The sequence below is a fragment of the Scatophagus argus genome, chromosome 5, assembly GCF_020382885.2.
Source record: "Scatophagus argus isolate fScaArg1 chromosome 5, fScaArg1.pri, whole genome shotgun sequence".
NCBI lineage: Eukaryota > Metazoa > Chordata > Actinopteri > Scatophagidae > Scatophagus > Scatophagus argus.
Window position 1 is genome coordinate 24,746,434 of NC_058497.1, and position 24,538 is coordinate 24,770,971.

Consider the following 24,538-nt stretch of genomic DNA (forward strand, 5'->3'; position numbering starts at 1 on the left):
AGGACTTTGTCACCAATTAGAGGAGAATACAAAATTATAATGAGGCCATGAGAAACATGGAGTCACATTTCACCTCATTAGCTGTTTGTTGTCTCTTCACCAGTACAGAAGACGGCTCACATCAGGCTCAGTGATGAAGAAGATGATGATGATGTTATCATGAATGATCCCACCTGTAGTCGTTGCTGTAATTTACTGTTATTTCCTGTCCGATTACAGTCCGGTCTGTAGCTTTCCCCACTGGGAGCCCCTGCACATGTGAGGAGGAAACCTCAAATTCTACATTGTTATAAATCTGTTTTCATGTTCTTTAAAATCTGTTCTAATGCGTCACATTGAAAATAATTTATTGTTAATTTGTTGTCATGTGACCTGATGTGAGTGAGTCCAGTATGAATCAATGAATCTTCAGCTGGAGCTTTTCTCCACATTTAAACTGCTTCTCCTCAACATTAAATGCTTCATGGTTCACTTTGTGTCTGTGTGACGGGTACAACAGAAGTACAGTACAGCACTCACAGCGTTAAGTCAGACCCAGCAGAGTCATATATTTAGTGTCTGTGTTTTGTAATACTAATAATTCTAATATTATGCTAATTCATGCTACCTTCACGCATCTGTTTCCCCAGCGGGCCGTCGCTGGCTCGGTTGCCATGGAGCTTGGTCGCAGTTTCCCGGATGTAGTATTTTTCCCCGTTCAACATGGCGTCGGCGAAGTGAGACTTCGGCTAATGTTACACAGTTTGACCAAAGTTTGCTCGCGTCTGCTCTTTCAAGAAGAGGAAAGTTTATTTCCATTTCAGGTTGGCAGCGGAAAAAAAGTTTCCTCCGGAAGTTTCTGAGTGAGTAAGCACATTTGGTTCTAATAATTGTAGTTAAAGCGGGATGTGCTTTAGCCTGTGGCGCCTCTACTCTCCGTTCAGTTGCTAACTGTGGCTAACGTTAGCCGCGTTCGGGTCTGAATCTGAGGGGCCAGAGTAACCTCCTTCGGTCTGGTCTGTGTGTGTATGTGTGTGTTATGTAATGTGTGTTATGAATGTCTCAAGAGCGTGTCGTCCTCGAGGTGCGATCACGGTGCGCCGTGATGAGTCACTTGTGAAAGTTGTTCAACACTTCACCGCATCTCCGGACACCTAATGAAGCCAGTGTTACGTTGGGGCTGTGTTTCTTTGCTAAGACCATACAGTCAATGGCTAAGACCCTCTAAGCTCGCAGGGCGGCTTAATGGCAAATCCAGGAGACATGCTGGTTCTGGTAAAATTGGCTTTTCTTATCGGTCTACCTGCTAACTGCTATGGATGACCGAGGCCAACTTGTCCTCACTGCCATTTCTCTGTTAGTGATAATACAGTGCGTGACGTGTGGGTACGTTGAACTGGTTACTGTTCTCCACCGTGATAAACTTCCCTGTCCACATGTGAGTCGGGTAGGGGGTTATGTGTCTCATCCTTGCGCTGTCTCGCCAGGCTGAAAGAGGAGAGGATGTTGTCTGTCTGAGAGTTTATTAAATAGCTCTCTCCCCCTTTCACACAAGTCCTTTCTCCATATCCTGGGGTCCTCAGTGCCCCCCTCCTTCCTCTGCCTTCAGCTGGCAGATATGTATGCGTGCTACTCCCGAGGCGTTCATGTGTCTGCAGTGTGTGTGAGTGAGTGGAAATGTGCACTTAGTTAGTCAGCAAGGTTGTGCGATTAGTGCTGGGTACGCCACACATTCCTGGCATGCCAGAGCTTTATGTTGGGGTCACTCTTCTCACTCACATGCACACTCACATGCACATCCCCAGCAGTGAGCGGTTTGATCAGAATCAATCCCCAACTGTATTGGCTCGGCCCTGCCAGTGATGTTAAAAGGAACTCTATATCAGCCTGGGAAATCAAAGGGGACTGCAGGTCAGCTGACAAAAGTTGCACTTGAAGATCAGCATGCTACCTATCCCAGCAGATTACAGTCATATCTTTGTAATGTAATACTGTTTGTACAGCTAACAGCTCACTGTGGTGTTTTTGTGATCCCTTTTCTAGTAGTAGTATAGGAAACAACTGTCAGTTTAGCAGCTAGGCAAGAGTTGGACCTCGGGCAACAAGACCACTTCGGGATAGAATTTGTAATAATTCTTTAGACTTTGTTAACATGCTAATCTCTTAATCCAGTTAGTATCCAGTAGCACGTTGGTGAAGAGAATGTGGAATATGGTGGAAACATTCCAATCATCTGCTGTGTATTGAAAAGGAGGGGCCGCTAGACATGGTAAAGCAAAGCGAATGAATGAATGAATGAATGAATCACACAGGGGAAATAGGCTAGCAGGTTAAACACTCACTAATGCAGTCAAACGAGATGTTTGTTGAACAAAATCGCATAACAAAATTTAATCCAAATATGGAGGGTGTTTCTCTGATGTTATCCTATCATGCTGTGAGGATCGTTTTTATAATTTTGTGTTTTTTATGAATACATGTGTCTTTTCTTATCGTGTATTTGTATGTAACTTGTTATTTGTGGGCTTTATATTTCACTGGTGACTATCACATGACAAGAGCATTTGTGTGTCCCTGTATGTTTAGCTGAGTATGAAGAGCAGCGTTAAGTCCATATGTGTTTTCATTGCTGTCTTCTATTGGCCCAGCACCTGCCCTGAGTGCTGTTTGGCTCCGCTTTGCCACAGTGTATTGCCTCATCTTTGAATCTTTATTGGGTATAAACAGAATGAACAGACCTGCAGCATTTAAATGTTGATGTAGAATTTGAATTCTTGAATTTGAATTGAAGTCACGTTTTGAAAGAAGCTTCAAACTCTTTGGTCCAGCACTCCTAAAATCACGCAGGTTTGGTTCAGTGTATAAAAACAAAGGCGGCAAATGACAGACCTTCTTCCCTGCTGTATATCTGTTTAAAGAGAGCGAAACACAGCTGCTGTTTATGCATCTTCCATGAACTCCTGACGGTTTCCACATTGACATGTGAGGTGTCAGCTCGAGGCCAAAGCTGCAAATGATCATATTAGATAAAAATGTTGAAAGCTGGCTTCATCACTCTGCACATTTGGGGTGCCTGTTATTGCTGTAATCCTGCATGGTAGCTGTTTATCAGACACTGACGTTATGAATGCCATTTTCTGTGTTGGGTCCTTTGTTATTGAGAGAGACTGGAAGAGAAAATGTGATTGTCCATTGTGGTCTGAGTGAAGAGGTTGATTCCCCAAAAAATCAGAGAGTTGATGGCAGAACAGCAACTGTGTTCCCTGCTGTGCACATTTCCAGAGGTTTAGCTTTTCTTAACTACTTTCATGTTCACATTTTATACCGAAGACTCTCAAGATGTCAGTATCTTCAGTATTTAGCATTTCGACTGCCTGATATTCTGATCACATTTATTAGATGTGATGTCACGAGGAACAAAAATGTACTTGCCGATCAGTTCATTGTAATTAGTTAATTGATGAAGACACAAGCAAATCATTTTTTATTTTTTACTTTTTTTTTTTTACTCTGAGAGTCATTTTAACACTTGGATTAATATCTGACTTTTTTATCAAGTGAATGATTAATTTACGTCTTTGATTAAATCAACAATGAAGATCATTGTTAGTTGTAACTTTGGTTCTCTATTATTTGTGCCCTCCCTTCTGTTTTCTTCCTCTTGTTCCAACCTCTTTGTTTCCGTGTTTGTTGAGTTTATGCTGTGGTGGATGAGTGACTGTGGAAACTCTTATCTCTTATCTTTCTCCTGGTATCGAGTTTCACAGAAAAAGATGGTATTGCCTTTAAAAAGAAGAGGGAAGTGCTATGTGTGTGTGTGTGTGTGTGTGTGTGTGTGTGAAAGAGTGAGAGAGAGTTGGCAGTCGAGTGATATGGGAGGAAGACAGAGAGCAAAGATGAAAATGGATACTTTTCCCTCTGCATGCAGGTAGGTCAGGGTGTTTGTGGAGAGTCCAGAGAGAGGCAGCATGAGGGGGGGGGGGCGAGGGGGGAGGCGAGGTGCAGAGCAACCACTGGGCCAGATTCAACTAAAGCCGAACAGCCCAACAACCAGATCTGCACAGAAAACACAGCAGTGGAGCTCAAAAAGTGAAAAGTCCCAACTCCACCTCACGCCAGGGGAGTGATGAAGAAGGAAGTTTTGGAAGAGAGAGAGCAAGAAGAACTTTAGGATGAATAAACTTTGATTCTTTGTTTCTCTCTGTTTTGCTTTTTGGTTATTATCTGGTTAATCCCTTGATTTCTTTCTTTCATTTCTCACTTTTGACAGGATATTTTGTCAGACATACTTAAAAGGATTTTTTTTTGTCTGCACAAGCAAGAAAAAGTAAATGGAAAACATCTACAGTTGCTCATTGACTTATTAAAAATGATCCATCTTAAAGAATCTGGAGACGGAGGATCATGGTAAGCTCTCTGGATTAAATAAGGCCTGGGTGGAGAAGAGAAGGAGAAGGGAAAACATGCTGAGGGTCATATCAGACTCTACATTATGATTCTTCACTGTAACAGGGAGAAAGAGCCAGGCTTATTTCCTTAGAGGAAAGAAAATCCTCTCTGGAATGACTGCAGCAGCCAACATCAACACAGCCCTCTAGGTGCTCGAGATCAGAGATGAGAACAGCGTATGAATTAAAGAGATATTTGGTATCAAACAATAGCCTATTTTGAGGCTTAGTCTGAGCCAGGATTGTGGACAGCATGGAGTACAGAGAGTTAAAAATTACTGATGGATTTGATATGTAGCTAGAGATCAGGGAATTTTCTTTTTATTTGTTTATTTATTTCCTGAACATATTGGTTAAAAAAAAATCACAGGTATCTGACATTATTTTCTGACATTTTATAGACCAAACGACTCATTGGTTAATCCAGAAATCTGATTAAGCTATAAAGAAATTGATCATTACAGGCCTGAATTGCTTCCCCTGCTGGTAATTGTTGGAACGACTTGTGGAGCCATCGGGATAACCTCCATGCTGTTCTTCTCTCTGTGTGTCCGGCTTTGCACGCAGTGACAGAGTGAACAGTTTTGTTCCTGTGCTTACATGTACTGTTGAAAAATCAAGCTTGGGCCTGCACCTTCCCAGTGATATGGAGGTTTCACACACACACACATAACAAAACAAAACAAAGAGAGTTCTGGATGATGAACACATTGAGCCTCAGTTGTTCTCATGCTGGTGAATGGCAGTATGTTGTAGAGAGAGGTGTAACAAGAGGAAAAAAAGCTGCTCTTCTGTTCATGTCTTTTGCACTTTCATGACACTGGAATAATCTGGATGAGACAGGCAGGACTTGGGTTGCAGTGCTCTGTAAGTAAGTATGGGATTCTTTCCCGGGGTCAGGATCCCCTGGCATGTACCATCTAAGAGCTATAAGATTAATACAACAGCTTCAAGAAATGTTATTGTAAAATCTTTTGATAGTTTTCAGCATTTCAGGTCAAGACGTAATTCTGAGGGAACTACTGAATGCATCTGGAATGTTTTCTTGGCATGAAACTTTGAGTTCTGCTAGTCCTTTCTTGTTCATGAGGAGGCCTGTCACGATATAAATATTTCTGATAAACAGTATTATTGTCATATTATTGTAAGACTGTTTTATTCCAGTGCAGAGTAATGCAAATACAAACTTTCAAAGAGCTATGAACTTATGATCATATTTTGATAATATCCAGACTTTGGAATGTAAATAAAACACAATCTAAATAAACCCACACAACCAAAACAATAAGTCAGATGGATTTGGTTGATCTATTTAAAAAGAATCAACTTAAATGACCTGTTCATTCCAAAATCAAAAATGCATATTTTTCCGCTTGCCTGTAGTGCTGTTTATCCATCTGGATTGTTTTGTTGTGAGTTGTGGAGATGAGATGTCTGCCTTCTCTCAGTTACAATCAGCAGCACTTCACTGAATACGTCTGAAAAGCTCAACAGTAATTTCCCTTTGCAGAAATCGTCATCTGTTTACTCAGGTTAATCCACAGACTTTGTTGTGAGCACTTTCATGTAGGAACTGTGTTCGTTCTGTATTACCACACAGAAGGAAGTGGGCATCACATCATGTGCATGAGGCAGCTAACTAAGGTAACTAAACTAGTCAACATTCCAGCTCAGCCCAGGAGGAGGCCATTAATGTTTACATCCTGTCCTGTCACAAGCATGAGCCTCTCATCGATAAGATAAACATATGTGTGCTGAGTGTATAGAATGTGTATGCTCATAAGCAACACAGTGGTGGCTGTTGTAATAGAGGAATAGTGTTTACCAGCAGTTCATTGATCAGCTTCTTCCCTTCACTGTGTTTCTGGTCTGAGTCGAGTCTCGGTTTGTGCCTTGCAGACAGTAAATCTGAGGCCAGTGGATGCAGTGATGATGACTGGTCTCACTAATGACAGGGGAGACTGATGTGATGTTTGACTTCTGTGCAACAACATCGCATCACTGTCCCTGTTTTTGACAACATACCGTCACAGAGTAATGATGGTGCCGCACTGAGTCACGCTTTACTGTATGCTTTGATGCGTAACGTCACGTCGTGCAGTAGCACCAGCCAGTTATGATGAGAGCAGTTCAACACAAAGTAATGTGGAATCTGAGTTAGAGGTCATATTTTACTGTATTTTACTGTACTACCATAACTGTAGTCCAACTTGACTTGTCAAACAAGAGCTGAGTGATGGATCTCTCTCTCCTTCTCTTGTTTTACTGTTTCTGTCAGCTGTGACCTTTAATGTCTCATTCATCTTCAAACTTGTAGGTAGCTCATGAACCTTCCTGGCAGTGAACTTGACTTTTGTGTGAGTGTGTGTGTGTGTGTGTGTGTGTGTGTGTCAGTAAGCGCAGGGGAAGTGAAGGTCTGCAGGTCCTGTGCTCAGTGAGACCATCCGGCGCTGAGTGTGTGTGCTGAGATGTGTGTCGGCCAGCCTGTGTGCTCTCCCTGCCGTCTTTATCATTGACCTTTCCACATTCCACAACCTGCCTGTGGAAGTCAGCCCTCATTGGCTGCGACAGTGCGTGCTTTGTTTGAACTCGGCCTCGGCATCGGCAGGTTTGTGTGCCTTATTGGCCGGGATACGTTGACTGGACCTGTTCCTGCTGTATTTTTACACTCACAGGAATGTCAACAGGCCGTTTTTCCATGTTATGCTGACACCTTGTAGTCTGCTAGATGGTGGATAGCAGATAGTGAAACAAACAGAATCACCTGGACTGGCTTTGATAAGGGACTCCCGTTATAAACTGATCACTGATCTGTTTTAAGTTCTCCTGAAAGCAGGAAGTAAATATGGAAGGTTTTTATGATTTTTAAAGCAGTTTGTTCAGTTACTAATTCGTTTACATGAGGCTGAAACAACTTTGGTGATGTTTGTAATCTTGGACTTCAGTTGGTATGGCAACAAGACGTGTAAAAACAAGTTTGCGTTAAAAATGAATCACTTTGAATTATTCCTCTGACAAATTCTGTTTTTTTTTTGTTTGCTTTTTGTTTTTTGGAAGCTTGTCAAAACTCTTTGTTTAGGTTGGCAGCACTCCCAGCACAATGCGTAACTAAGCAAATTTTTTATTTTTTTATTTTTTTGCAGGCAGCATTTCAGCGTTCCATTAAAACGACAACAACATTGCTGTCACAGTTCCAGCGTGGCTCCAAGTTTTGTTTCAGTTGTGTTTCCGTCAGCCGTGGCTCACTGTTTGAGTGGCGATGGATCTGTTTGTATTAGCATGCAGTCGTGGTATTTCACAGTAACTTGTCCTGATCAGGCCGCTATGAATAGTAATAATTTGAGCCATCATCTGTTGTGCAAAAGTGAGTCACGTGCCGAAAGCAAACATAAATAATAGTAAAAAAGCACTTTAGCTTTCTACCGAATCTGAAAAAATAATAAATATCCTCATGAACCTAAACTACTCACTGGAGATGCAAAAACAAGGTCTTGATATGCATTTAATAATTTGAGTACATTTTTCCGCGGAAAAAGTGTCAAAATGAATTGGTTCTTTACTGTTCTGTGTTATACTTTGTGTATTGAATATCTCTAGGTTTACGTCTGCAGATGTCATTAAATTGTAAAGTAAAAAAACAAAAACAAAACAAGGTACACAGGTAACAGCACACACCTGAATGTGTCTGTTATTGTTAAATTCTGAGGCCAGTGGACCTTTATTTGACAGGACACGAACTTGCTTACCCGTCTGTCCCTCTCCCCCCTCCCTCTCCTCCCCTCCCTCCCTCTGACGTCACGATACTGGGCCGGGGTTTGCTGAAACCATAGGAATGCGACACACTTTACCCGACGCGGCGCTCCGAGTTTCCCTGCGTGTGTTTTGAGCGCGTTAGCGGCCGCTAACAGCCCTCGTGCCCGTTTCGTTTCTGTCACGAGGACGTAACGAAGCCTCCGACAAAGTTCTTCACGGAGACAAGTTTTGTTGCTGCAGGGAGTCCCCCCCCCGACACGAGATCAGGTGGACAATGTGTTGCTGCTGGCTAAAAGACTACCTGTGACTCAGTATTTCCGGGTTTCTCTGACGTTTTTGTTGCTGTATTGTATTTGAACTCGCTCGTAAAACAAGTGAAGAGTTGTAGGCGTAAATCAGAGCTGCGCCGCGCCGAGCGAAAGTTAATCTGTGGCACAGCAACACAACTCCGCTGTGAAAATCCCACAGCCGGGATTAGCTGTGAGTCATAAAGAAAAGATAATAACTTAATTGTTTGCGCTGTGTGGAGGTGGAGGCGGCGACGGCGACCAGGTGAGGGATGATTTCTGTCCTGTCGGACTGCTGGGAACTGACTGCATGGCTGGCTCTTCTAACTGCCTTCAGACCTGTTACAGACCGCTCATGTTACTGACCGTCAGGCCAGCTGTTACACTCAGCTGACCCCGGTCATCTGTCTCTCTCTGCACAAGTGTTGGTGACACATGGGCCAGGCAGAACAGCAGTAGTGATTTACTGTTACTCCGTGGCCTCGTGTTGAAGCTCTGTAGGAAGTCAGGTGCTGTCATGTGCTGAAGCTTTGTTTTATGCTGTTTGACAGCGAGGAGTAGTTTGGAGTTATTACTGTGAGACGCTCTTAGGTTTCCAATGCTTTGGTATTTGTTCTGCTTGTGAAGAAATCTTAGGTACAGGTATTTCTCAGGCATATTTGCTAAAACAGAATGTAGGAATTTGTTCTTTCAGTTGGTTTTAAATCAGTACCATGTTGGTAGAATTCACAAGTTTCATTGATCCTTTATGTTGTGTATCTTCTCAGATGAGTGTTTTATCACTCAGAGGGTATCTGAATGTTATAGCAAAACTCATATTTTCATTCTTTCCAATTTCAGTCTGTTTTATTCGTCTAGACATGGTTTGAATCATAATTTAAACTGACAAGCAATCAACCCTCAAATCCAAATCCCACTCTCTTGCAGTTATATTTTATTACACTACCAGGGTAACTGTTGTCAGTCTCAGGCCCGAGTTGCTCGCCTTTGTCAGGATTTCAGGCTGCCCATCTTTCCAGGCGATACTATGAGCTCAAATCAGCAGAGGTTCAATTTTAACCGCTCTTTCAATTTGTAAACATTAAGCATACTTATGGTCTCACTTCAGTCAGGAACCTCGAGTCTTTGATATGCAGTCCTTTCCTGATGACTGAAAGAGTGATAGCCAGTGAAAGTCCATGTTCTGACTCCATGGAACTGTGTGGACAGGCTGTAAGAGGCAGGACTCCATAAATACCCGACCTTCTGTTTTGAAATAATCTTCCTGAAGTGACTGAAGTCAGCTGCTACCTGTTACATTAGAGAGCTCGTGATGCTAACATCAGCTGGTTGTGTCATGGGAATTAAGAATAACAGCTGCTTCTCTCTTAACTACCCAGTTTACTGCAATAATAGGCAGATGTAAACAGGCTATTGGTCTTATATAGAAGCTGAGACTCTCTCTCTCTCTCTCACACACACACACACACACACACACACGCACACACACACACACACACACACTGAACATTGTGGATGAGTGTTCAGATATTTTACTGAACTAAATAAAATGCCAATAAAGCAGTGTAAAAATACTGCGTAACATGTCAGCCTTGCATTGAAAATACTGTTGAGTTACAGTGTGATCTAGCAGCTAAATACTTAAGTATTAAGCACTCAAACTGTAGTAAAATGACGTTATTATATTTTTGACACTGAGGCATCTGTGTGTGAACTGTGTTTTCCTGCTGTAGCTGCTCGGGGTGGGGAGCCACTTTGACCACTTTATATGCAGCTGGCTGGTTTAGTGCAGCAGCTTACCTCTCCAGTGAAGTGGAAGTATAAGGTAGAATAAAATGGAAATAGTCAAGTAAGGTGCAATTACCTCACAATTGTAGAGCACAGTAATTGAGTAAATGTCCCCAGCTGCTTTCCGCCACTGTTGTGAACTGGCTGATGGTTGTTAGAGCAGTCAGTAGCTCCAAGGTCGCACAGTGTGCAGTATGTTTGCACAGCACTTTATAAATCTGGGAAACACTCGGAAAGAGCTGCTGTCCTGTGTGTGTGTGTGTGTGTGTGTTTGTTTGCAGCAGTGAAAGAACATGCTATTAATTATCACCTCGATTCAGCTCCAGCAGGCTAATGTAAGAGCACCATAACAACCAGAGCACTGCTGTCTGCTTTTTTGGCATCTCGCTTTTTAAATCAGTGTATTTGTGTTGTATCACATTGACAGGCTAATACATTCATTCCTTTGCCTTGGTGAGCTCCACCTCAAGGGGCCATTTAGGTAAAAATACTGTATATTAAATCTAGCGTGAGAAATCGCCGCCTGACACACACTGGTGATGTTTTTTCTTTGCCTTGGCTGGTAACTTAATGTACTCTACCAGTTATTTTGGCAGGTTACCAGCCATCATTTAGAGGCTATTCATTGCCTCAAGTCTGGAAATGTGGTCAGCTGAAATATTTTGGCATTTTGCACTCATTGTGGCCTTTATGTGAACAACAGAGTTTTTATGCATTAATTAAAGTTACTCCAGTCATCCCAAAACTTCAGAGTTTTGCATCAGGCATGAGACTTAGTCAGCTACAAGTAATATGGCCTCCAGTTTGTGATTAAAAGTGTTCAGAAGACTTCAGTTAAATGTCAGTATTCAGTACATGTTATGTTTTGAAACACTAACCTGAAATGCAGGTTTTTAGTAAATGTTTGTGCTCGTAATGAAGGGACGATTTGCTGAACAAGCACTAAACTGTTTGATCTTCTTGTTGATTTAGTTTGCACTTATAGTTTGTCATAAATCAACTCCAAGCTAAGAAGTAATTAGACGGCTTAGTTAGATTCTCCAAACCGTCTCTGAAGTGATTCCTCCGGAGCCGTAAAGATTTATTTTGACTTCTGAAGTGTGTATACGTTGGCCTTCTCAAGCCCTGAGTGCTGTAGTGTCTTCTTAAGGTTGTAGCTGTGCAAGAAAGAAGGGAGGAAACATGTAATGATGATGATACACCTGTTTGTGTCTTTCGCTTTTATGTCAGGTTGCTGCTTTCTGGATAGGTTGAAGGTCAGCCTTATGTAACGTAGGTCTTGTGTCTGACATGGCTGCATCCTTGTTTTTGTTAACTATGATAATCTGGTCACGTCTGCGTCCAGGTGCCGTGTCACTTCCTCTTCCTCTCTTTGGGGGTAGAGATCGCAAGTGTAATGTTTTATATGATATACGATGAAAAATACAAACAAACAAAAAAACAAAACAGGTGACATATTTTCAAGTCACACTTGTGCTTGTAGTTATAAAATTTATTATCACTGACTGCAACAGTGGCTGCAAAGTGCGACTAAATGGTTGCAGCCCTGCCCTGCTCGTCATGCGTGGACTGCATTAGATGTATTTAAGAACGTGACCCTTGAATGCTTTAGTGATATTTCTTCCTCAAAGGGATTTTGCAACAGAACGTCCTCTGTAGAAAGAATTTCTGTTTGAATGGCGAAGCATTTTTTTTCTTTGTGTCAAAACATCCATTTCTTGTCATGTTTGAGCATGTAAAGAAACCAAATCATGTTGGCGTAAACAATATTTTGTTTTTTTGTACTTATTTTTATATATACTGTCGTTTATCGTAAATGACTTTCTTATTCTTTTTGGCCGTCTGTCCTGACAGACTTCCTCCTTTGCGTGAGGTTTGGAGTTACTACTAAAGAGAATAAAACCCCTTTTCCTGAGCAGATTCACAGCCTGTAAAAGTTTGGATCTGGTTCTGATTCAGAGCGGGTTCAGACCTGACAGTGTCATTGCAGTTAAATAGTATTGTTGTGGCCAATGGTGTCTTTCCAAGTGTGGACCACCCATGTGCATTACTTGAATCAGGCTGGAGGACAGCAGAGCTCATCAGCCTGGCTCTGGCCCACTAATCAGACAGGCTTTCTCACTGTTCAGCCAGGCATACATGAGAGGCAGCGGAGCAATGCAGAGGGAGAGAGTTAGGGAGAGAGGCTGAGTCTACCAGCCCATTCAGACTGGACAAAAACCCCCTCTAACACCCTCTAACATCTGGCTTTTGTCTTCAGTGGGAACCGGTACAGTCTGCATTCATGCCTGCATCAAATCACTCTGTGCTAATCATCAGGTATTTATTGCCTTAATTAGAAACTTTATGAGAAAAAATATCCAATTTCTCTGATTTCAGCTTGTCTAATGTGGATATATTCTGGCTTCTTAAGAGACCAGAAAATTGAATTTCTTTAGATTGTAGACAAAATTTGAGGGTGTCACCTTTGGCTTTGGAAATAAGTGATTGCCACTGCCTCCATGCTGCTTTCTACTGTTTTCTGTTTTTGAGTAAGTCATGTTCCATTTGAAAAACATCAGTAATTTGGCCGTTAATTCAGTCTTTGTGTTTCCATTTAAGCAGTAAATGAAACAAATCATCTTGTGGTCAAAAGGAGCAGACACCTGCTACTCTCATGTACCGGTTGTTTTCCGTTTTATGGTGATGTGGGCGGAGGGGAAAGTGACCATACACCTGCTGCAGCTGTTATTCAGACAGTCAACTGCATGTACGCCACCAAATCAGAATCTGTGTTTGCTGTTTAGCCTTTGTCACATGTAAACCTTATCCTGTCGTGGCTCTTGACAGCAGCAGCGGCGGTAAAATCTTGTTTTTCCACCAACAGCCCTGAAGCTGAGAGTGTGTGAACCATGTGTTTCCAGATGCAGCAAAAAGCTCAGGGTTTGAAAGCCACAATCCTCCCTGATTCACAGCCAGACCGCTGTCTGTGAATATGAGACTCTCGGTGTCATTCTCAATACCCACATGATGACTTTTTGTCCTGATTTACAGCCTGTTGAAACTCCTTATGCTTTCAGTGAAATGTTACAACTCTCAGGCCATTAACTAATAGCTCTAGCTGTTCCTATCTTGCACATAGCAGATCTAATCATAGGGTGCATGTACAGATTGGTTTATGTTATTGCACTTTGCAGGTGATAGTTTAATTTCTCCAGCCACCTCCTCTTCCTCCAGTCTTCATTAAGTTCATCCTTCCTTAAGGCAGCGGTTACTGTCTGTGCCCCAGCGTTCAGATGCATTGATTGACTGTATTGCTGTTTCAGCCCAACACTAATGATAGGCTTTTCCAGTGATTTATAGGCCTCATCTCTGTTGTCACCAGACTCATTATGACTGCAAAGAGGCATTTATCACCAGTGTTATAACCTTGCTGTTACGAGATAGTTTTGCTAATGGTTATAAAATCCAGAGATGGTAGTTGGGTGGAGACAAACACTTTTCTTAGAGAAATAACTGTTTGTGAACATGTAGCCTAATGTGGACTTGTACTGTAGCGTGGGTATGACGTGAAATTGCTTTTCAACTTTCAGGACACTTCAACTACACCAAGAGTGACAAATCTAATTTTGATGTATTGGATGGAAAACACATGGAAAATTATTCACCAAACATTTAAGGTTACTTGTGACTGTGATGTTTGGTAAAATTATAAGGATGTTCTGTCATTTTCAAAATTTGACTGGAATACATGATGGTTTTATGCCATCATTCTTCATTCTCTTTTTAATGATGTGGCATTAGAGAGTAATTTATGAGCACAGCTATTAATCAAGTTGTGCCTGAGAGCAGGAACTTTTGCAAAGGCATTTGGGCACATGTGCATGACTGCATAAACCCCAAACAACACTGGAAGATGAGTTGCATGCAAAATGCTGTTTAACATTTTATGTCCTGCTGGCTTTGCACAATGTAATAAAAATATTCAGTGTATATGATAAATATCCATATTGGTAGTTTGTCCTGGTGTACTCGTGCTGTTGTTAGACGAGTGTTGATGTCTTGTGTCGGTGCTGCTGAGGTTGCATTGTTGCCTGTGAACTTGGCTTTTCTTAGTGTGTTCCTGGGCGGGTCCTGCTAGACTTAAAACGCTCCTGCTGTGAAAGGCTTTATTAATGCTACATTTGTGAGCGCGGCAGCATGACTCATGCCCTCTAACTTAATGACCCGCCCAGATCGCCCTCGCACTCAGCTCACCCACCCACCATCCACCCATCCCTTTCTGGTCTTCACATCTCTGCATCTTTTTCATGGCTTTGTTTTTAACTTCCCCTGTTCTTTTCTCTTTTCTGGAGTAGGTGGTCTGAGTTGGGTGCAGTGTTTTGTAGAAAAACAAGAAGAAAAGGCTGTGGCAGACTCGAACAAGCCAAATGCCCCCTCAGCGGCCCAGCAGGGCCTGCTTCTGGTTGCTGTGGAGAGCCTCTGTTTGGCTACTGGGAGTGTCTCCTTTGATGCCCACTGTCAGAGCAGCGAGGTTGAGAGTTTTTCCACCATCCTTGGGTTTTTAGTTCACTCAGCCTCAGCAGCAGCAGATTTCCATGATTAGGTGTGGACTTCTGCAATGATGCACTTGTTATTGCAATTGATTCACAGTAGGACAATATGAGGCGGTAAAACTGTGTTAAAATTGAAAGACTAAAGTCAAAGGAAAAAGGAACTTTTTTTGCAGGATTTATGACCCATACATTACCAGAACAGTAAAAACTGTAATTGTTGTGTAATATTAATACAGCAGTTCTGTTATAAACTCAGAACAAAATATTTCTCGTTTTTGTTGTTGTGTTTTTCACAGCAGACATTTTGCCTTGTTATAGCAGGAGAAGTACAGATGGTATTAAACATGTCACATGACCGTGTGGCGGTGAGCCAGCATGCACAACACGACGGCGTCTAATATTTTGCCCACCTAGTTGACTTTCATTGTGTAGTGGATCGAGAATATTATTAATACTGTTTTGTGCTTTATCTGGAGGCCCATCTTGTATCCGAGTCCTGATGCAGGCAGCCATCAGCTATGGGAGGAAAATGTCACCAGACTGTATGTTTAGATACGAAGGCTGGGAAAAGTCGTCATAGGCATCCTGGCTCTTTCACACACTGATAAGTCTCAGTCAGAATTATTTTTAAATGAAGCCAGAACAGAGTATGCATCTGTTTAGTCTGACTGAAAGTGAGCTGTCAACAGCAGTCAGTCTGTTGTGTACCTGCACAACGCAGAGTGATACCTGAGCTGTGATGACGACGAAATGGATCATTGAAACGCTACTCTGATGTTGTGTTGTTATGTCCATTAGGAAATGCTGGAACAGGAGCAGTTATGCTGTCATTAGCAATGGGAGACCAGCAGTGGGTCTGTTGTTGAGCCTGCTGATGACCTTCAGCTAAAGGTCCCCACTGCTTTAATACAGTATGCCTGAAAATGTGCAGTAGGCTGAAATTACACACACAAAGCCTTTTTATCGTGGTGATGTCGGTTTTATCCACATCGGTTTGTTTGCCGCTTTATAAGCTTTCAGTCAGTTGCTGAGAAGTAAGCTGGAGTTTGAAGGGCACCAACTGCACTGGAAAATTAAAAAGTGAAGAGGTCTGCTGCTACAGCTTGTCTTTTTCTGTGATTATGCAAGGACAACAAAGCTGCTGTTCTTCTTGCAAAGATGTTGCCATTTTGATTAGATTTACAGCGTGCATGTGAGGAACTCGTCTTCTAGTAGAAGCCGATCTGCTGCTCGTCTTCCAGGCAGACTCTGGAAAGCAGAACAAACAGAAATACTGTGAGTCAGTGGTGTCCCGGTAACCATCCGTTTGGATGTCACGATAATCCAGGCCTTGTTCTAAATTTGGTTGAAATAGTTTACCCTCTCTCAGCCATTAATTGAATTTTATAGGAAACCACACCCAGCCTGCATTTCGAGCTCATTATAATCAATATTTTTAAATACTATTTGGGCCAAGTTCCTTCAAGTGGACTTTTAAGAACAGTAATTTGGTGTTTGCTGTGGTTGCTGTCATGGCCTGTCGGCATGCTTGTGTGCATGCATGGGTGGTTTGTTTTACATATGTCCCTTGGTACTTTCAGATTTGCATTTTCCTCCTCACTGTTCCCTGCTGACTCTCCTCTCTTTTCCTGCTTCCTCCCTGCAGGTCTGATGCTCGGCCGCAGCTGCCTCAGCCGCCGTCATGTTCACCAAAAAGAAGAAGTCTCGTATCCAGATCTCCGCTCCGTCTAACTTTGAGCATCGTGTGCATACAGACTTCGACGAGCAGGAGCAGAAGTTTGTCGGACTGCCAAGGCAATGGCAGTCGCTCATCGAGGACACGGCCAAAAGGCCCAAACCCTTCATCGACGTAACTGTCATCACTACTGTAGAGCCACGCAAGGTGGGATGAGTGAAGTTCTTAGCTCAGGAAAATGATGATGCAAAACTTCTGTAAAGCTGAATGTTGGTTGAACAGTCACTTATAAACCCAATGAAGGTCAGAATAATAACAACAGAAAACAGAATAATATAAACTTTTAAGCACCCACCAATTCTCACTACTTAACACATGGCAGATTTACCAAAGTGAGAGATTCAGATTGAGAGACAGACTTTGTATGTTAGGGCCCTCACATCACTTGACTGAAGTCCACTGGTTGTTTCCTGTTAAAACCTCCAGACTATTGTACGTGGCAGCAAGCTGGGAGCGGACGGCTCTCTGACGTGGCTGTTGGATGAATTTGACACCATGTCTGTGACTCGCTCCAACTCCCTGCGACGAGGCAGCCCTCCCACCCAGCCTCGCAAGGACTCAACCTCTTCAGGAGGAGGAGGGCACGAGAACGGCGATCCTCATCACAGACACTACTCACACCCAGACAGACAGGACAGGTAAGGAGTTCAGTTAAACTAAAGTAATACCAGAAACTGTGTCAGTATCTATACCTCTGTTTGTGCCACTTTGCTTTTCAGAGACCGACCCAGACCAGACCATCAGAGTGGAGGTGACCCCCGCCCGGGTCAGCGTGCGGTCCGTCCTCAGTGGGATGAGGTAGGCCAGGCTCGTCCCCAGCAGCAGCCCCGGGGCCAAGAGCCCAGCAGGGCCCACAGGGATAGGCCAGGCTCCGGCCCTCCTCCTCCACCTCACAGAGATAGAGAGCCTCGGGACCGGGACCAGGTAGGGACTGAAGATTAATCCTGGACCCAGCACCTCATCTTCATGTGAAGTCTTAGCTTGATACGTCCATTGTGGCAGCTAATGGTTTGAAAGTCTAAAAAGCCAGAGTGCATTTTAGTTAATAACCTTTGACCATCTTTGATTTGATATTCAAATGAGACACTGCAGCGGGAAAGCCACCATGTTGCTGTTGTCCTCTTGTAAACCTTGTCATCCTTTTTTCTCACATGTTCCACAATAATCCCTCCATCTTTCACCCAAATCCTGCTTCTCTTCAGGATCAACCCAGTGACCACAGGCCAAAGTCCAGCTACATGGTACGGGATGGCAGCCCTCAGTCTCCTCGGGACAAGAGGCCTCTTTCTGGGCCCAACATCCGCACCCCAAACCTGCCAGTAACAGATGGGGTGATGAAGACTGCCCAGCAGACCACACGGCCGTTTAACACCTACCCGAGGGCAGACAGCGAAGGTGGACGCAGTCCCACAGGACAGGTAGGGTCAGCTGCAGGGACAGACAGACAGACAGGGTGTTTTGAGCCAGGACGAGCACAAGGAGAGACAGCAGCCCTGAGGGAGGCTACTGACTGAGAGAAAAGGCAGACAGGTGCACATTGAGCCACTGGCTGATGGATGATAGCTCTTACCACCTTCTTCTGCCTTGGTTCTCTCTCCTGAAAGCTGTTAGTGACGGCAAGATTGATGCAGTTGAAGTTCAGTGTTTTTTGAAAACTTTGTGCCAAAGGGCCTTACAGAATTGTGTGATGCAAAGACAGTTCAGACTGAAATACACTTTAAGGTCCAGGCTTGGATTCTTATTTGATTTTTGTTTTGTTTATATTCTCAGTACAGTAAGAGCTTCCCAGCGTTGAACTGCAGCACATGTCCCTTTGTTATCTCTGTTTGTTTTTGCGTCAGTTGATCTGGTACCTTGTTTTATCAGGCAAAAACAGACATTTCTATTGTGTAATTGTATCCATAAACACTTTCTCAGTTGATTCTGAAATTATTACATTAAAACATATCTTAACAAAATTTATTTAATTTATTAATTCGTAGCTTGTTGCAGCTCCAACCCCGAGAAGATAATTGGAAGATTATTTCATACTTATGTTGTGTTTGTGATGACGTTCTCCCGTCTGTTTCTTAAAGCCGGTTCGACACCATGAATCCTCCCCTCAAAATGGTCCCTCTAAAGGTTCCACCCGAGGGTCGTCCAGCTCCAAGCCCCCTGTAAGCCACCCTCATCACACCTCCCACCCAAGCCTGACCCCTGAAGCCACCCAGCACCCACATACGCCTCACCCCAACGTTCCAGCCCCACGGCCCCCTGTGCCCTCCGGGCCCCCAGCTTCGGGTGCTCCACCCCAGGGCCGCTCACCGCAGAGGGAGCCCCAGAGGGTCTCTCATGAGCAGTTCAGAGCAGCACTACAGATGGTGGTGGATCCTGGCGATCCACGGACCTACCTGGACCACTACATTAAGATAGGGGAAGGGTCCACAGGGATCGTGTGCATCGCCACAGTGAAGACGACAGGGAAGCTGGTTGCTGTGAAGAAGATGGACCTGAGGAAACAACAGCGCAGGGAACTCCTCTTCAACGAGGTAAGGGTTTTCTCAGATGATCTCTGGTCAGAACCAGGTCCAGATGTTTCACACATGTAGCACACAGCAGGAGACAGTCCATGTCAGACATATTCTCGTCTGCTGGAAATGTGGTTTAGGTGAGGGTTGAAGCCTGGGTAGAACATGGAGGAGGAGGAGGTGAACTCTGACAGTTTTTGCATTGATAGCAGTACTATGTGTGTTTGGATGTGTCCACAGGCAGGTAGAACATAGTATTTGGTTTTGTTCCAGTAGCATGATAGAAATATCATCAACATGCAATAATCTGTTCTGTTCACATGTGGGCTCCATCAGACATGACAGAATGAAATCAGCTTAATGTCCAGGCCTGCTGATTCATGTTTGTGCAGAGTTGCAGTGTATGTCTGATAGAGACACATTTTTCTGACTGAGGACATTGACTGCCTTTCTCTTGTGTTTATAAATCTTGTAAAATTCGCAAGTCTAAAACTAGTGCAAATATGGTGCAAATATGGATGTCGCCGCCAGCAGAGCAGCAAAGCCCGTCTCACACTCGGCTCATGCAGCCTTCAGACATAAAATATATGAATAAAATGACTTCCTCAGACACACATCACAGAGCGAGTCACAACTGCTGTGGGTAGAAATGAGATGTTTGACTTTTGCGTAGGTGGCAGAGCACTCGGCTCCATTTCACACTTGCATCAGTTGCTAATTGTCACTCTGCATTTGAGACACTTGAACCAGCTTGTGAGTAATCAGGAAGGATTTCGGTGGTTATCGATTGATGCAGCACCAACCTTGCAGATGCATGATGATGATCACGTCTTTCTTCCTTCAGGGTCCTTCCCTTAAGTCTTAACTGACCCTGTGTGTGTATGTGTGTGGGGGGGTGTTCTTGTGTTTCTGTGATTACTGAAGGTGGTAATCATGCGAGACTATCACCATGAGAACGTGGTGGAGATGTACAACAGCTACCTGGTGGGAGACGAGCTCTGGGTCGTCATGGAGTTCCTGGAGGGAGGAGCTCTCACTGACATTGTGACACACACCAGGTGAGAAACTTGTGTGACAACTTTTAAGTGCATTACCTTTCCATTTCTTCAGTGTTTTATAATGATTTAATCCTTTCAGTTTCAACTGAAGGACTGGTTTTATGACTGCCTCACTGTCTGTATCCTGCTTTAAATTTCCCTTGTTAAATCCAGACTCTTTTCGTCCACAAGGGGGCAGTGTTACCCCATGTGTTGTGCACAGAGCGATACACCATCATGGCCTTTGTCATTTGAGCAGCTGTACGTTTTATCTCAACCGCAAGTTATTTATCAAGAGATAAGACAGTTGTGCAGATTCTTGCAGCTGTTTTGGCTGAGCACAGCTGCTTCAGAAACCTGAAAAGAAAAACAACAATAATGGAGGAACTGCAAAAACACTGGTGAAACGACTAAACTGACACGTCTCCCTGGTGTCTCCGTCCATCTGCAGAATGAACGAGGAGCAGATCGCCACAGTGTGTCTGTCTGTCCTGAAGGCGTTGTCTGTCCTGCACGCACAGGGTGTGATCCACAGAGACATCAAGAGTGACTCCATCCTCCTCACTCACGACGGCCGGGTATGTTGTCACTCAACTCACGCCAGGTCAAACGGCTGCATCTTAGTAAGGACAGAAGGAAGGGAGGAAGGAAGGAAGTTTATAAAAGGTTTTAAAGGGTGATGCTAAACATGTAAACCTTTACTGCAGTGATTCTGGAGAAAGAGCTCACATTTCTTTGTAAGTTGTCATTAATAAGAGGAGGTGAATACCCAGCATGTGGTTTGCAGCACACATCTGATTTTATATGTCAAACCACAGCAGTGAGCCTGAGGGCAACACATTACCAACACAAAAGAATAGTAAGCCTTTTTCACGGCACACATCTTAACTAGTCATGGCAGGACAAGCACTGGTGTCACCATTGAGATTAATTATTCATCTTACATTTTAATTATCTGTGTGTTTTTCCAGTGCCAGTCTGCACAATCCTGTAGACCTGTAAGGTTGAACTAAACACAGTGATGATTAATATTGTTAGCTATACCTGTGCTCTACCTGCCGTAGCTCGCACATGCACCTGGTGAGCACAGAGGTTTTCCATTCTCACTCCTGTTCAGAGTCCGTCTCACAGGATGCACAATGCAAGGGCCCACTGCACTGCACTGCAGCCATGAACACAACTTAACCCAGTTTCACAAGAAAAAAAAGAAAAACACTGGTTGGAAAATGGAATTAAATGTCACTCTGAGCTGCTACCAAATGACTTCCTGCCTGTTGACAAGCAAGTTTCTGCTTTCTACAGAAAATGAAACCAGCAAGGTTTCATGGCACGACAAGCAGAAGGAAGTCGGCTTCTGGTGTGTCAGTCAACAAACAGCACACACACACGCGTGCAGTGTGTATCCCTCAGTTCAGTTTGTTCTCTGGGCTGAATATTTGTGTGGATCTGCTGAGTTGAGGCTTCAGACACACTTTGAACATGCATTTTGTTAAGTTAAGGCAAACCTTTTGCTGAATGGTCAGTGCTTTGGTGAAGCTTGTGAGTTTGTCATAGTGAGTAATACAGCAGCCCAGCATTTCACAGCCTGCAGCTTATTCACTCTCATTCATTCAGTGTGAAGGTGAAGCTAAAATAAGTAGGATTTCTGCAGTAAAACGTCTAAAATCTGTAACTTCCGGGAGACAGACAGAAAGTGAGGAAGCAAGCCAGAGAACGTAAAGTGAATAAAACTTTCACAGATTGCTTTGTCTGTGATTGTCATAAGCGATGGTGGTTTTTCAGTGAACACAAAAACTCCCATGAGCTCAGTTAATTTACATTTAGCTTGTTCATTTACTTACTTATTTTTTTACATTGACGAGACGATCTGTGGGCCTGTTGTGGGATTTTGCTGAGTGTCTTGTGCTTAATGTTAACATGCGCTCTGTGTGTCACAGATGTGAACCACAGCATCCCCAATGACAGCTGAGGAGTGCTTGTGGTTTGGTGTGTTTATTAGCCATGGTTTTGCACCAGCAGCGTGCAGGGCCGAGCAGGTCTCTGCAGAGACGCTGAAGTTCTGCTTCTTCAGTTGTGATGCTCCGTGAGGCGGAAGAAGCACCAGCAGGCACTGCTGTGTGGTGCGTGTTAATAATTATAAATGTAACAGTGTGCAGTTTCATATAACCTTTGAACATGCATTCATTTATAAACGTCTAAAGGCAGCGTGTCTAATTCTGATAGTAATGATGTTAGTGGTGTTGCTTTAGTTTCAGGATGACCTCTGGTCTCTGGTGGTGCCATGTTCACACTGAAACCTGCTAGCTGCTGTGGTGTTTTAGTGCCGGGTTGGGTTACATTGTTGCTTGTAATTTGGTCAGGCAGGGGAAGTAGACTTAACCAAGCCTGAAGTGTTTCTCGGCAGTGCTGTGGTAGTTTGCTGTGTCTGAATGCACCTGCGTGCTGGGTGGTATACTGTCAGTGAAAGTGTGTCAGTTAAAAAAATAGGTCAAGGCACTGGATCTCTCTTCTGGTTACCTGTCGTATTAATGTCAGGGTTAGATTTATACTGGGGCTTTGTAGGTGGGCAGTTTGACGTCCTCCGAGAAGCTGAGTCAGTCAGTGGCAGCCATCATGTCGCAGCGTCTGTGCGTATGAAAGCACCGGTTCTCATAGCGAGATTGTTTCGTTTCTCTTTTCCGAGCCATCTGATGCTAACCTTGTGGGCAAGGCTGGCTTCAAAAGCTGGCTTTCTGTCCAGATACCCAGCCATGCAGAAACATTCTCATAAGGATGGGTGGAATGCAGTGAAGGCTGTGGGACTGACTTCACGGACGGGCGGGTCTACGCGACTGTTCAGGCATAAGAAGGAACTCGTGCCGTGCATGCAGCTGAAACACACCTCAGCTGTTTTATATCCAACCTGCTCGTTAATCAAAAGTGAAATTTACTTTGCGGAAAGAATTGATAGTTTATTATGCACTATGAGTGAACTGCAGGAACATTATGAGTAGTTTGGCAGCATGTGAAGGGTGATTGAAAAGGTCAGGCCAAGACAGAAGAGTCAGTTTTAGAAAACTTGAGTGCATTTATCTGTCATCACAGTCCCAGCTTACATTTGCATTCATGCAACAAAACCTGCGTGACTCGTCCCCTTCTGCCTTAGACCGTGGACTTATTAATGAGCTTGTGTTCATAAAGTGGAAGAGCTGACTTAGTGTGTGTCCTCAGCCTCACACACACAAATGTGATGTGGGAAAATCCTGATCACATTGTTGTGTAGTTTCTGTGAAAAATAACCGTGATGTTCTGTGTCTCCCCCTCTTTGTCTGGCTCATTCTGCCTCCAGGTGAAGCTGTCAGACTTTGGTTTCTGCGCCCAGGTGTCGAAGGAAGTGCAAAAAAGGAAGTCTCTGGTTGGGACGCCATACTGGATGGCACCTGAGCTCATATCCAGGCTGCCTTATGGGCCAGAGGTAATACTCACACTGTGTTTTCCCCCAGGACTTCTGTTACCTGAACTGAACAACCTGTTCCACTTGTTGACGGACTTCTTCCCGCTGTGTCCAGGTGGACATCTGGTCGCTGGGTATCATGGTCATAGAGATGGTGGACGGGGAGCCGCCGTACTTCAACGAGCCGCCGCTCAAAGCCATGAAAATGATTCGAGACAACCTGCCTCCTAAACTGAAGAACCTGCACAAGGTACAGAGACACAAACCGAGCGTGAGTTAGTCAGTGGTCAGAGCTGTCGTTAGACCATCGAACACATCCGACCTCCACGCTGTTGTGGTTCCTCTGAGCTGAGACAACAAAATCAGATGTATGAGAAATCATTAACCAACTCTTGTTTGTAACCACTCCGATAGCAACGAAAGTGTGTGACGTCCTTTTTTTTATCGCAGCAGTTATTAAGGCGTCTGAGGTTAAGAACTGTTGAGTAATCTAGGAACCAGCTTTGTTACTGCACACAAACCACAGTTGTTTCTTATCTTTGTTCTTATCTTTGATCTTAAATTGGATCTGCGCTGTTATTTGCAGATCTGTTTGGATTTGTGTGTGCAGACCTCACCAACCGATCCAACGGTTGCTGTGGTAACATCGTAGGCGTCAGTAATTGCGTATGGCGGTGAAGCTTTCCAATACGAAAACATGGGAAATGAAGATCAGTCGTCTCACTGTCGAGTCACAGGGCGGACAGCATCTGTCCACAGTCTGTTGTCCTGTCCTGTCCTGTCCTGTCCTGTCATCCGATTTGGGCAGCCAGAGTGCGTCCAGATGTGGTTTGAGTCCGATTTTCAAAAGCTGCACTTCTTGTGGGTTTTTTTTGTTCAAATGGGATGCAGTCTGGATTTCCCAGAGATCAGATTTGTCTGAACAAGTCCTTATTGACTTGTTCTTTCATCCTGGCACAGATCCCAGGACGACTAACGATGGCGTGTAATGCACAAGGCAAGCAGATGGCTAAATAAAGTCCAGCAGAAATGTGTG

General features: G+C 43.8%; 1 protein-coding gene across 5 annotated transcripts in view; it reads left to right on the forward strand.

Annotated features, from left to right (window-relative positions):
- The first annotated feature begins 696 nt into the window (after positions 1-696).
- The window catches only part of pak4 (p21 protein (Cdc42/Rac)-activated kinase 4), a 28,352-nt gene continuing 4,510 nt past the window's right edge, over positions 697-24,538 (forward strand). For 2 of the 5 annotated variants that reach the window (XR_006843417.1, XM_046389966.1), the window contains exons 1-10: positions 697-842; positions 16,436-16,672; positions 16,952-17,163; positions 17,245-17,449; positions 17,728-17,943; positions 18,601-19,053; positions 19,957-20,090; positions 20,521-20,647; positions 23,398-23,523; positions 23,618-23,752. Coding sequence is in view for 4 of the 5 variants with exons in the window: in XM_046389966.1 (XP_046245922.1) it covers positions 16,472-16,672; positions 16,952-17,163; positions 17,245-17,449; positions 17,728-17,943; positions 18,601-19,053; positions 19,957-20,090; positions 20,521-20,647; positions 23,398-23,523; positions 23,618-23,752 (1,809 nt within the window). In the remaining variant the exon portion in view is untranslated. The other 3 variants (XM_046389967.1, XM_046389968.1, XM_046389969.1) reach the window with 3 other exon arrangements.